The sequence below is a fragment of the Camelina sativa genome, chromosome 4, assembly GCF_000633955.1.
Source record: "Camelina sativa cultivar DH55 chromosome 4, Cs, whole genome shotgun sequence".
Lineage (NCBI taxonomy): Eukaryota > Viridiplantae > Streptophyta > Magnoliopsida > Brassicales > Brassicaceae > Camelina > Camelina sativa.
In genome coordinates this window covers 1,580,555-1,594,594 of record NC_025688.1, presented here as the reverse complement: position 1 = coordinate 1,594,594, position 14,040 = coordinate 1,580,555, and the positions used below count along the sequence as shown (strand labels likewise).

At 32.7% G+C, this 14,040-nt stretch overlaps 2 protein-coding genes across 4 annotated transcripts; one reads left to right on the top strand and one right to left on the bottom strand.

Moving 5' to 3' along the window:
• LOC104779539 lies at nt 4,012–5,733 on the top strand. Its single transcript, XM_010503906.2, has 4 exons — nt 4,012–4,149; nt 4,318–4,499; nt 4,614–4,683; nt 5,136–5,733. The coding sequence occupies exons 1-4, from the start codon at nt 4,071–4,073 to the stop codon at nt 5,540–5,542; spliced, it is 738 nt and encodes a 245-aa protein (XP_010502208.1). The 5' UTR covers nt 4,012–4,070; the 3' UTR covers nt 5,543–5,733.
• On the bottom strand, nt 7,747–14,034 carry LOC104779538 (sodium/hydrogen exchanger 7-like). 3 transcript variants are annotated; one of them, XM_010503904.1, is made up of 23 exons: nt 13,785–14,034; nt 13,599–13,649; nt 13,410–13,501; nt 13,258–13,335; nt 13,016–13,173; nt 12,827–12,928; nt 12,620–12,737; nt 12,486–12,538; nt 12,341–12,406; nt 12,204–12,248; nt 12,014–12,066; nt 11,347–11,531; nt 11,185–11,229; nt 10,979–11,086; nt 10,556–10,784; nt 10,170–10,472; nt 9,894–9,991; nt 9,685–9,816; nt 9,390–9,608; nt 9,094–9,300; nt 8,743–9,013; nt 8,344–8,645; nt 7,747–8,247 (listed from the first exon to the last, which is right to left on the bottom strand). In XM_010503904.1, the coding sequence occupies exons 1-23, from the start codon at nt 13,987–13,989 to the stop codon at nt 7,945–7,947; spliced, it is 3,423 nt and encodes a 1,140-aa protein (XP_010502206.1). In that variant the 5' UTR covers nt 13,990–14,034; the 3' UTR covers nt 7,747–7,944. The 3 variants fall into 3 exon arrangements, with proteins under 3 accessions (XP_010502206.1, XP_019099986.1, XP_010502207.1); XM_019244441.1 differs by having other exon boundaries at nt 8,344–8,651; nt 8,749–9,013; XM_010503905.2 differs by lacking the exon at nt 7,747–8,247 and having other exon boundaries at nt 8,589–8,645; nt 8,724–9,013.

The window sequence follows — 14,040 nt, the reverse complement described above, 5'->3', positions numbered from 1 at the left end:
GGTTCGGTTCGGTTTCTTTCGGTTCGGTTTCGGTTTGGTTATTTAAATAAATAACCATAACTAACATAAATTATATTAACATTAACCAAATAAACCAAATATAACCAAAACTAACCGAATATAACCAAAATTAACCAAATATACAATAACAAAAATACAAAAAAGGGAAAAATATGGATTCAATTTTACAAAATAGTATTTAACTTTGTAAATTCAAAATAATAACATTTACATATATTGATTATTTAAAATATTTAATTGTTTTGAATCTAGAAATAATTTATATTTTAAGTTTATTTTATAGTTTTGCATAATATTAAGTATATAATATTTGATATCTTCTAGGTTTTCGGATATTTCGGTTAACCATTTAATTGTCGGTTCGGTTCGGTTCGGTTTCAGTTAGTTTGGATATAGATTTTTACTAACCATTCGGGTATTTGAAGAATTTCGGTTCGGTTCGGTTTGGTTTTTTTCGGTTCGGTTTCGGTCGGTTATTTGGTTATCGGTTATTTTGCCCAGCCCTAGATTCGAGAATGAAACTTTTAAATTATTTTTGGTCAGCATAAAGTTAAATTATGTTAATCTCAAACATGGGCTTTAATTAATTGGGCCGACACATCTTTTTAAAGATAAAGGAGATAAAGGCCCAGACCCATCCAAAACAACTAAAGCATACAAAAATTGAAGCAACCGGCGAAGTGCTATCGTAAAATAAATACTTTATTTATTTTAATAAATTTAGAGGCGACCAAACATACAGAATGTGGGTCCCGCGAATAATACCGGCGCAATTTTTTTTCGTCTTTTCTAATTGGGCCCCACAAGCGTGCCTACATTTGGGCCCATTAAAAAAGAAAAAAAAGGTTTCCTACTCCGAGAAAAAACAAACAAACAAACATGTCTAGAAGAAAAAAAAAAGAACACTACTGTAGTAGTAATAGATCGACAAAAGTAAATATACGTACACTGACAAAAAAAAAAAAATCACGAAAAAAGATTACATATGTGTCTATTATACCACTCACTTAATCACAGACATTAAACTTATATAAATTGACATTGTGATTAATACACTCAATCACAACATTAAACGCACTATAGTTTGTTTCATCACTATTTGTATACTAGTTTCAAACTAGATTATGACCCGCGGTATACCGCGGGGCAAATTTTTTTTTGATTATTTTTGTTAATATACTATTTTAATACTAATTTTGCTATGTACTATTTTGTTAATTTAAGTGATTTAGTATATAATTTATGGTATACCGCACAACAATTTTTGTTTAATACAATCTTAATTAAATCAATTTGATTCGATATATTTTATATTGGTGTTGTTAAAATAGTAAAATAAGGATTTAACCCGTATCGAAGTATCATATTAATGATATTTTATTTTTTAGTATTATCAATTCAATCATGTAATGTTATATAACCTATCATGTAATATAACTCGTTTATGTTATTTTGAAAATTTAATATGTTTAAATATTCATAACTTTAAACTTTTTATTAAGTTTAAATATATCAATTATAAATTATAAATTTCTTAAAATTTTATAATTTACTATATACGGTAAATTTACTATGTATGTCTGTTGAACACACACTTTTATATTAATTGGGTTATATATATTTGTTTTAAAAAATTTTAATCACAATATATGCAGGAAAAATACACATTTTTATTAACTTTATTTCTTATATGATGATTCACTACATTTACATTTTAAAATCAAAAAAAATAATAATAGGAGAATAATTTTTTTAATATGGAATAAATCTTCTAAATATCTATATTAATTATAGAATATTATATATATGAATTTTTAAAATATTTTAATTCAAGGATAGTAGAGAGAATTAACTAAACTTGTTTGGATATGAATATAAACATTAAATGATATTTAATGGTAAATGTTTCCATAAACATATTTTTGAGCAAAAATTGCTCCAAAAATACTAGTATAGATAGTTAGTTTGTCTCGTGCTTCTCTACTTTCTTCTAACATTTTCTTTTGTTCAATTGGTTTTTTTCTTCTCTCTCTTTTTTCAAACAATATATACAATGTTTTCCCGATTATCGTTGGATTTTTCTTGCAAATCAACATGGTTATTCATTAGCTCAATCAAAACTATATATATATATCGTAATGATGAATGTATCGTACGTCGTCTAAACTGTTTGTATACACCACGACATGTTCTGATTTGATCACTACTACACGACCAAACTTATTCTATAGTGATTACTGATTACATAGCTTCTTCAACAGTGGCAGCCATTCCGAACAATTTCATCATCCTATCATATATCAAATCAGATCAAGTCAAATCGAAAATAAAATTAATATAACTTGAAATAAAGGAGAGATCGATTGTAATAATGGAAGAAGGTAAACGTGAAAGGACGTGACACTACCCCACCATTGTGAAGAATTGAAGAAAAAACACTCACAAAAAGCATACAAAAAAGAAGAACGGTTGTTAACCAAATCAGAAGCACAATAGATAATCATGATTTTCAAATAAACAAAATTTCTCCTAGACGTCGAAGAAAACAAAAAGAGTTTTTCTACAATGACTTTTTTGGTTCAACTATAGAAAAAAAAAAAGTAGCTAGATATAACAAAACTCATTATTCTCCTTTGAAATTAAGGGCTATAGTTTACTGAACTGATACATCACTTTTTTTTCTTTTCAAAATGTTACGGTTTTATCTTTTATGACTTAATTAACGATCTAATTTACAGCTAATAATGTTGTTATTCTTGATTGACCATGGGTATGTTCTTTTTAATTTACTAGATGTTGATATCAGACATGAATGGTGAAATATTAAACATTATAACAGTAACGTTAAAATTCTTGTCGGTAGTTTGTATCACCGATGTTTACCACTGAACTAACGTTAATATAACGTTAATAAAACAAACACAACATCATCGTCCTTACTCAGAAACAGTGAAATGAACATGTCCTATATATATCAATAATTTTGTAACAGTTATAATTCGAAAAGTGATTTGATAAATAAAGAAATTAATGCATTACATACATCATTACAAAAAAATGGCTTACACAATATTAATATTAAAAATTTGATTTCACGAAAATGTAAATAGCATTTTACTCACGTATATATCAGTTACGTTTAATTAATATTTGCCGACAATTTCTACTATTCACTTGTGATATCTTTCTTATTCTAGTATAATCTTGAGTGAGTCAAGTTATAAGATTATTTACTAAATTTGCTTAAAGCGGAACAGTAAATAACAGCATGATGTGATATCATAACCTTTCGCATTATATAAGGTCCCCCATCTAACCAAACCCTAACAAAATTCAAACATATGTACGGATTAGAAAGGAACATCTCTACTATTAACGTTGAAATGACTATATTGGTAGACTTTTTTTTTTTTTCCAATTTACTAAGGTAGATAACATATTTATTCAACATGCATTGATTTTAATTTAGTTTTAAACCACCCGAATCTTTGTTCTAATTAAAAAGCTAGGTGTTATAAAGCCATTAATTCAAGTTGCGGGACTCTATAATTTATACGGGAAATGAAGTATGTATATTGATGTAATTGAGATTATATGTTATTAAAACCATTCACCAATATTATATACTATATTTTGAAATTATATGATTATGATGACAAGCTAAGTAACTTAGTGAGTTTGTATCAATTTCGGCATGCATGGTTGTGAGTTCAAATTTGTATAATGTTTGTTGCTAATTAGAAAGAAAAAAAATTTAGTAAATTTTCATATGTCAAGGAGAAAAAACACTATCCATCCACCCAACAAATTTTCTTTTGCTTTATTTCTTTTTCCGTTGACTGTATTGAGTACAAATTCGTCTTCATCTTCTAAACCTCTCCACTACTTTTTTTTTACTTAAACTTTCTTTTTCCAAAATTATTGTTTATTCTCACTTTAGTCACGATCCACCAAGATAAATAGGCAACCATATAAGCTTTCATTATACAAAACAATCAGAAATAATTCAAAGAGAAGAAACACACAAAAAAGAAAGAAAAGAAGAAGAGATGAGTGAGCTTCTCTACTCTCTCCCCACTTGGGATCACCATAACCTTGGATCACTCTTCAAGCCTGACTTCAATCTTGGTATATATACAAATATATATATATATATATACACGTAAATATAATACATATATGTAATGTAAATATATATATGTATCGACGTGCATGTACTTATTTACAAGTTATATGTTAATGAAAAATGGTTTTACTATATAACGAGAAGTTTAAAAGTGTAATGTGTGTTTGCAGATACATGTAGTTTCATGAATGGATCGCCGTCGGAACACATTTTCCGATCACCGGATATGGATTATTCTGACGTCTCCACAGGCTACCTCGAAGATGCACTTATCGAGTCCGGTGAGAGAAGCAAAAGGAGACGTCTCTTGTTCGAGGATCCGTCAAAATCTCCTAACGTTAACGATTTGCAGGTTTGTGTAATTTCTTGAATTTTTTTTTTGCAAATTTTCTTCAATTATCATTTCCAAATGATTTGGTAACAATATAAATATAGCTGTTTTAATTTTAAATTGTTGAATATGCAGAACGATTGGGGCCTGCATGAGGGTTATAGCTGTTTGAATAGTCAGTTTGTCACACCACATGTTAACACAGGTGAGATCTACTTTTGTTTTATTGTTAATAAATTTTAAAGATATTAGTCATTGAGAACCCACCTAAGAAAAAAAGATAATTTGAACTTACTTGTCGGATATAATTAGTAGTTTTAAATTCAGCTGACCAACGTTTTCTTATTCGCATGAAGGCACTATTTTTATATTTTGTTTGTCTTAAAAATAAATGAAATAGCATTGCACTTTTAAAAAGATTTGCCTTTTTTTTTGGTAATCATTTCGTTCAAACATCACTGTTCTTTTACATATTTATGGTCCCAAAACTTCTATATAGTTTGAGACGGTCTTGCATACAAATGACAGTACATTTTCTTAAAGTAGACTTGTTTTTTGATCCATACGTTGATTATATTCCACCATTAATGAATTTAATTTTGTTACAGAAACTTAGTAAAATATAGCCTTTTAATTAAAATTTTACTAAATATACAGATGAACGTAAAAGTGGGGTCGGTTACTTTGAGGAGACAATATCGACCGCTTATGAGTCTCCCGACACTTCTGTTTCTTCCGGCAGAATTTATGTCCGAGAAAAAACTCCAACCGAACCATCCTCATCCAATTGTGGTAATAAGAACAAAAGACTAATCACGAAACTAGTGTACCCATTTGGATTGGTGAAACCAGGTGGTAAAGAAAATGATGTAACCCTACATGATATCAACGAAAGAATTTTGATGACTCCGTCTAGACCGGTTCGACATCCTGTAGGAGACTTTGCCTCTCGACCATGCGTCTCTGGCCATGGACCGGGCCTCTCCGGAAAAGCCGTGGTGGCTCTTACTAAGATCCAAACACAAGGGAGGGGTACAATTACTATAATCAGAACAAAGGGATAAACTATGTAATATCGGTAATTAGTTGGGGCTGTTATGTGTAATATAAATGAGGTTTTAGAAAGCCAAAGCGATCATTGGCTATGAGATAAACTTTCAACTTTGTATAGAAAGTTAGGCGAGGTAAATTTTGAAAATGTTGTACAATATCCAGTGGATAGAAATAAACTTATTTTGAATTCTTGGATTTCGCATTTTGAGCTTTTTACTCTTTATACTTTTTTTCAATTAGCAAAGCATGTTGTTATTTATTAAGAGAATATTCACAAGCTATATAAAGTACGATGAGTAAACAAGAATAAAGAAAAAAACAATGAGAATAAAGAAAATAAAGAACCAATGAATAAAAAGAAAAGGAAGAGATGCAATTTTAATAAGTAAAGGGTAAAAAGTAAAAAACAAAGAAAATGATATTTATTCAATTGTTATTTATGTTTGTCAACAATGTATTATATGTAGTTTGATAATACCACTTTTAGATTTTTATACAAATCATTAGTGGTCTACTCTGTAAGCCACTCATGATAATACAACATATACAAGAGAACAGAAAGAAAGAAAATATCTAAGTCATTAACTAAAAGAAATATCAGAATTTTATTTCCTTTTAAAATTTATTGAGCTTTAAAATAAAAGTTCATTGTCTTGTAGGCAAATAACACAAATCCATATTATTTGTGTTGATTTTAAAATAAACGGTAGCCATAGACATACAATAACGTACGTAATGCTTATGTCGGCATGAGCTACTAAGAAGTAAGAACTAGGAAGAAAAAGTAAAAACGAAAAGTGGTAAATGGTCTTTATATACGCCTATTGCCTAAGATACAGTGCATGCATGTGGCTCATCGTTGATTTGGCTAAGTTTTGTGATAATTTTGTATATACTGTAATTAGTAGTAACAAATTAACCTTAATTTAGTGAATGTAAGTTATAGTTTAACAATAGTTAAACCACCAATATTATCTATACTAGTATTTTTGCAGCAGTTTTTGCTCAAAAATACTAATAAGGAAAATTTTTGCAATTAATGCTACTAATGCAATTAATTCTGTCCCTCTAGCAATTTTATATGGACCTCTTAGTATTTTATGGGTCTCTTGATAATTTATAATTTAAGGACTTCCATTTATTTAGGTTGTAGATAAAACGATGTCCAAAATTTTATAGGACCCGCGAAAATATACTCTTTTGCTAATAATCTAGACAAAATTTCCGGAAAATGAATTTGTAGACAAAATTTCCGGAAAATCACATTGAAATAACTATGACATTAATGATATTCTCAATTGCCAAAATGATTATGAATACAAATGAGTAGATCCTTGATTTATCAGGCATTCAAACTTTAAAAACTTTTATTTGGTTTATTCCGGTTCTTTATTTTAAAGATTTTTAAAAGTTTAAATATGAAAAATATTTAAAACTTTTTAAAAGTTAAATATGATAAATATTATACCGTAGATACACAATAAATATTAAAAATTAAGATGATATAGTGTGAGTTAAAATATATCCGGACGGAGTTATATAGCGGGACAGGTTTTATCGATATTTATATAAATTAAAAAATATCAGTAATTCGGTATTACACGGGTAAAACATCATTTTATTATTTTGTTAATACTGTCAGTATCAGAAAATAGACATATGTAATTAAATTTAAATATATTTTATATAAAAAATAATTTTTATTGCGGTATTATATGGTTTATTTAATAATTATTATATAATTATAACATATTTAACAAACAAATACAATTTATAATTTTAATATTTTAATTATAAATAATTTTGCCCCGCGGTGTACCGCGGGTCTTAATCTAGTTTAGTGATAAAATAACAGAATGTCAACTAATCTCCAAGATATGTGAAAGGTTGGATATATGATTATCATTTGAACGTTCACATAGCTAAGTATAGTCTAAGTTAATTCAAATGTTTTTCTTGAATATTATAATTCACGAACCGTGGCATTAATTATAAGTTTGGCTGGGTAGTTATAGAATATTACCTTATCGGTGGTGGAGTCGGGGTCCAAACCAACCTTTTCTTTTCCCCGTTTGATAGAAAAATTATCCCCCACTTAGTAAAGAAGAAGATGGACCGTTGTAGACTTGTAGCCAAAGAAATTAAAAGGAGAAAAGAACAAAAAAAGTGGGAGGAGATAAATGAGTAAATGACTACGTAAACAACAAAAAACGAATATGATTATTTTTCTTTACAAAATTGGCAGATATTGTTTTAACAAAAGAAGTTATATACTCACCAAAGTGTGGTAGACAGAAAGAAAAAAACCTTGATTCGTTAAGAAGATATATTTGCTTTTTATTCTTTTGCTTTTGCACTAAGAATGAGTAAGCTAGCATTTTTTGTTTTGTTTTGTTTACAAACATCTCTATGCTCATAGATCGTTCCTGAAAACGATTTTACTCGGAGAGTCGATTCTCACGACGATCCCTTCATCTTCTTCATCATCGCTTGATTCTTCCATCCTTGTTCGCCTTGTGCTGCTTTCCGCTTGCAGTGGAAGCTGACACGGATACTTACGTGTATCAAGCTGCTTCTTGGTCACAATTGAACCTTCTGATCTGGCTGATACGAGACCTTGAGCTGAGTTTAATGGAAGTTTCTTGTACGATAAGTTATCTTGTGACTTGTTATTATATATCCCACCGAAACTTGCACTCCTTCTGTACAGATTAACCTAATTGAGGATATCCAAATATGAGAAGCTTTAGGTTAGTCGAGAAGTCACCGATAACGACTTTAAAAGAATCTCAAGTTGTGATCTTTTTCTTACCATGCTGCCAAAAATGCTGAGTTGCATTGCTCGTTCAGATAAACTTAATGTTGCTCTGTTGATCTCTTGTTGTTTTTTGGCTTTGTAAATACTTTCAGGCCAGCTCATGAGTCCTTTGTGTTCTTTACGAAATGATCTCTGAAGCTGATCAGAGCTTGAGCTACGTGGTGGTGTTAACGAAGATGGTCTTCGATGTAGAGTCCTATCAGCTCCAAATGCTCCAATGTTGACGACGATTGCTCTTGCCCTTGTTTCCACACTGTATTGTGTTCCTTGTTGCGAGAAACTCACTCTCATGATACCTGTGGTCAAAAAAAAGAAAAACACAGTTTTGATTTGATTCGGTTTAATGATTTTAAAAGGGTTTGATTCTGCTGTACTGTATGTGCAATTAATCAACTGAAGCTTCAGATGAATTATGGAAGCTCTGATTCCCGTTAAAAGGTAGTAATGCAGCGGGAGATGCTATAAGCTCTTCTTGGATACCAACTGGTTTTACGAATCCTTCTAATAACAAACCAACGTTGTTATAATTGATTTCAATTGATTCTCCAGATACATATGTCGTCAGTTTCGGGCTTTCAGCAGAAACAAGTGCTCGTAATTCTTGCATTGCCACTTTTTCGAATATCTGAGGACGCAAGAGTTTGAGAAGAACCAATGCACTTTCCTGCAAATAAGTGAAAGAATTTGATGTTATGAACAATCAAGAGAGTGTCTCTTCTTCTATAGATTCCAATAGAGACGTACCTGCCAAAGGAAATCATCGACGGTAGAGTCTGATTGTAGAATTGAGAGAATTTTTTCGCTATCGATAAAAACACAAAGAACCATGGAATCTGTAATCATGTCGCACATATATGGCTTCCCGGTGAGGACTTCGTAGAGTCCCAATGTACTACCATGAGAAAAAGTTGGATGCAGCGAGTGATTGTTGCTTAAGCTTTTGCTTTTCCACTGTAGGATTATAATAAAACATTCAGTGATGAAGAAGGTAACAGATGTTTAGAATTATGACTTGAAAGTAAAACTAAGTTTTGTCTTACCTTAACAATGCCATCGAAAATAAGCCAGACTCCATTTGGCTTTGAGCCTTCTTTATAAAGCGTGACACCACGCAGCTTCATTGGTTCTTTTTTCGAGTGTTTTAGAGGTTCACATATTGCAGATGGAAGAGCAACAGATAACGGATGTGAGGTGATCATGTCGCTTAATTTTGGAAGTTTTATCATCGGAGGGTTTCTCAAAAGCTTCTTCAAGCCAGTCTATGGAGAGAGAGAGACATAACATTAGATAAAAGAGAAAGGACCATTTGTTGTAGGAATTAGATTCGTTTAGTACCTGGACAGCATCATGAAGATGAGCGATTTCTTTTTCTTCCAACAAGCCAATCTTCTCAAGGTTTTGAATGTAATCGAGTAAATGATTCAGCACTGAATGTGTTACTTGTTTTGTTTTCACAACACGGAGAACCTAAAAAATAAATCAAAGATTATATGGGATTCGTCGTGAGTAAGATATCACCCAAAATAAGTGACTCGACTCTCAACCTGAGGAAGTGAAGATCGGACATTTTCCAAGAACTCTTTCGCTGCCTCTCCTTCCCTTTTACTTTCATTGATTACAATGGAACCAATATTACTCTCCCCTGTAAAGAGAAAATAGATAACTCAGAGACAAAAGCGGGTTGGATGAAAGTATTGTTCTTACTAAGTTGTGGTACTTGAAAACAAAAGTTCTAATAGATCAACAAAGATGGTCCAATCATATAATTTTCTTCTATTCATTGTTTCCAAAGTGTGATCCAGAATCTGAATTGCACATACCTAAAAAGTCAAACAATTGCTGCTGTGCAATTGTATGCGCGCGAAGAAATGCAGCGGAAATGTAGCAAGCAGATTCCAGTCTTTCGACAGCAAAATATGTGACCAACTTGCGTGGGATAATTTTAGAATGAAGAAAATTGTAGTAACTCGGGAACTTAACATGCGGTTTTAGACCTTTCCAGTCACATAAAGACTCTGTAGAAACCCGATCCAATGCCTCATCCACCGACTGCATCAGAATATTAGCAGTATTTTCAGATATCCTGCCCTCATCAAGCATCTCCCAGTAAGCTGATTGGACACCTGTATCATCCAGTTCTCAAAGTGTCAATAATCTGCCAATTAAAATAAAGAATACATATTGGAAGGTACATGATCATAACTACCATTTAAGAACCGTATACGTATGTCCTTTAAACTCTTAGGGTCAAGATTTTCAGTTTTAGAACCATTGTGAGGATGAACTAGTTCCCCTTCTGAATCTTTTAGGCTCGAAATATAATTTTGAACGGTAGACCAGTCAGCGGGTCCTAGCTCCTCATCGTCTCCTAGATTTTGAAATGCTTGCAAGGCCTTATTCAGCATTTCGTACTTTGTATATTCCAATATTCGTTTCTGTCAACAAGAAAAGTGAAGAAACTTCAAATAAATCAAGGGGTTGAGCATTTTGAGCCAATCATGAGCTAGCTATTACTGACTGACACGGGCATAACCACAGCTTTCTTTGGTACCCTAACGACAGTATCATGATTCATTGATTTCAAGATTCCATACTAGAGTGGAAATGAAGTCTGTGAAAAGATTTTGACCTTTGTGGCTGGTAAACCATCCATACGAAGAAGGCGTAGAACAAATTGGGTAGTGGATCCATTAACTATCAGAGTTAGGAATACAATTCCACCTGTGAAGAAAATAAACTGCAAAACAACTGAGATTATCAAGATGGAGACATGATACTCTTCCATAATTCATTTAGGTTGTCAAAAACACCTGGCATACTATTTCTAGAACTTACCAATGTTCCCGTCTCTGTGCTGAGAAATGAATTTCCGCTTGATTGCTAAAACAAATAATTGAGAATACGGTAGGTCAACACTGAATCAATGTAGCTGAATAAGCGACGTACATAAATTCAAGAGAGAGAAGAACAATCTTGACAATGTTCTTGAAAACTAACTTTCACAGATAAAGAAAGCGCGAGCGCCACTGCACCCCTCAAACCAGACCATACGAGTATAATGGCTTCTTTCCAATCCAAGCCATAGCCAGCACGACATAACAATGGAAATAGAACTCCAACAACAACACATCGCGATAGTTGGATGTAAAAGTATAGTAGAAAAAGGAATCCCCATGAATTCCCTGTAAAAAACATGGGTTATCAAGAGTTGTTAAACCAAGATATATTTTTACGAGAAGGTCAATGATATTGTGTGACTTATGTGGGTATGGTTCCAGAGAAGGAAAAACAAAAGATAAATCCAGGACAGTATATCTCTGAAAGCTACTGAATAATCAACTCATTGGTGAAAAGACACATTGTTTCAGTCCTAGCACAGTGTATATTTCATCACTTCTCAAACCAACGATGCCAGGTTGTTACCTTTTAAACTAATTCACGCTAAGGAACAATTGACCCGTCGAGAACCAGATACCACAAATACAGAGGTTTGATCAGTAATAGCAAGCTATGATAAGAGGTGGAGAAATGCAATGACTAGGGACCCAAATTCAATAAGCAATTGGCTGTAGAAAATTTTGACGGGAACTATGTTCATACGACCTGACTAGACATCACTTTTAGCTAGAAAAATATACTGCAAACTGATAACAAATAATGACACCTTGGTAGGCAATCTTATCGCTGTCGAGAATGCCTTCAGCAATGACAACACCACTGCAAAAAAGAATGAGAAACAAACAACTTAAATACTGTAGGACCGGCTAAAGAGTAGACTGCAGTAAAATAGCTTTTTGCTACCCATAAGCTTATTTCTTAGGGTTGGCATGGCCTAAGCATGGGATGAGTCTTACCTTAGGATAAAAATCAAAGTATTTGCAATATACGCGACCATTTCCCTGCACAAGTTACCGGAAAAAAACTGTATTACATAGATCAACCTTTTTCACAGAGTTCAAAACAATTCCAATTCCACAAGATTGAGAAATACCAGAAGTGATGCAAACTTTTTTGACTGTCACCTTTAAATGCTGTCCTCGCAAATGCAGCATAGAACCTGTAACAGTTATTATTATAACAAGTGGGGTCTTACATGATAACAGAAAAAAGAAATCAATGAGGTCACTGAGATTTACATGCCCAAAGTCATCACTGTCAAAACACCAGAAGCATCAGCCCACTCTTGAGCCTGTCACACAGTAACTAACTCTCAATTGTATACAAAAATAAGATCTTGATACAGTATTTCAAAGTCTACAGAAAGACGTACAGTGTAATATGCGAAGTAGCTCACTGCAATCGTTAGAGTAATCTCTATTATGGTGTCATTAAATATGAACCTGAGCCAAAGAACTGAGGCAATGCCAAAAGCCAGACCAATGCCTACACTAAACAGACAGAATCATACGTTATAAATTTACGATGCCAAGAACACAACAACTCGATATCACTAAAAGAGGAAAAGATCAAGACATACGCTCCAAGAGCCACTTTAACCAAAAATTTGATTATAGAACTCCAGTCAGAACTATGCCCCAAAACCATCTTCAAGAATAACTGGAAAACCACAATTGCAGTCCTGAAAATTGTTTCCAAATCATAAATTATAAGCATAAATTAAGCAGACTATGACAGAAGATTAGAAAAGATTAACGTGATTGATTACCCATCATTCATCAGGGATTCTCCTTCAATAACAGTGCTTAGCTTTTTACTAGCACCAAGCTCTTTAAGCAAAGCAACAACAGCAACAGGATCAGTAGCACTCAAAAGTCCCCCAAGCAACAACGACGTTTTCCAGTCCCAGTCATACGGAAACGTAAGCTACAAATAGCATCATAGTCATACTTTTCACTACCTCTTATTACATAATACTACTTCTCAATCTTAGACTACAGCATACCTTACCTTAACAAGCGATCCAAGACAAAACGTTGAAATGAGAACTCCAGGGCCAGCAAGTAGCACCATCTGTCCCAGACACCTCTACAATAACCAAAAGCATTTAGCATCTATTTCCCTTCAACTTAAGGCTTAACTAGGGAGGAGAAAAAGCAAACCTTGATCTGGTGAACTTCCATTGAAAACGAACTCTCGAAAAGAAGAGCAGGAAGAAACACAGCCAAAAGAAGCTCTGGATCGATATCATTCCCTAACAACACCAAGAGAGATTTTAAAATTCCCAAATTGAATCAACCAAAAGCTATGTATTATATTTGATTATTTGTTCAACAAAACTAACAACTTACAAATACGAATCCCATGGCCGACCTTGCCAAGGTTATGATGAGTTCCATATTCTGAAACATTCAAACAACTCTTCTCATCAGTACTACTCTATGATCTTCTTCCAAGAAATTTTCAAATACAAACTATTGAAATTGAAAAAAAAATTTAAAAAAAAAAAACCGAATTAGGAATCATCGAAATCGAACCGAGGGATCCAAGAGCGATTCCGATAACGAGGAGAGCGACGGTGTAAGGAACCCTAGTTCCTCGAAGCAAATGCCTTGAAGCTATACCGAGCACCAGAGACATTCCGACGAAGAGTACGGCGTCCACAGGGCTAGATTCTTCTTTCGAAGAAGAAAGAGACGATTCGGCCTCCTCCTCCATAAGTCTGTACGGAATCGAAGCCATTGAAACAACAACAACGAGAGTGAGGAAGAAGAAGAAGAAGAAGAAGAAGAA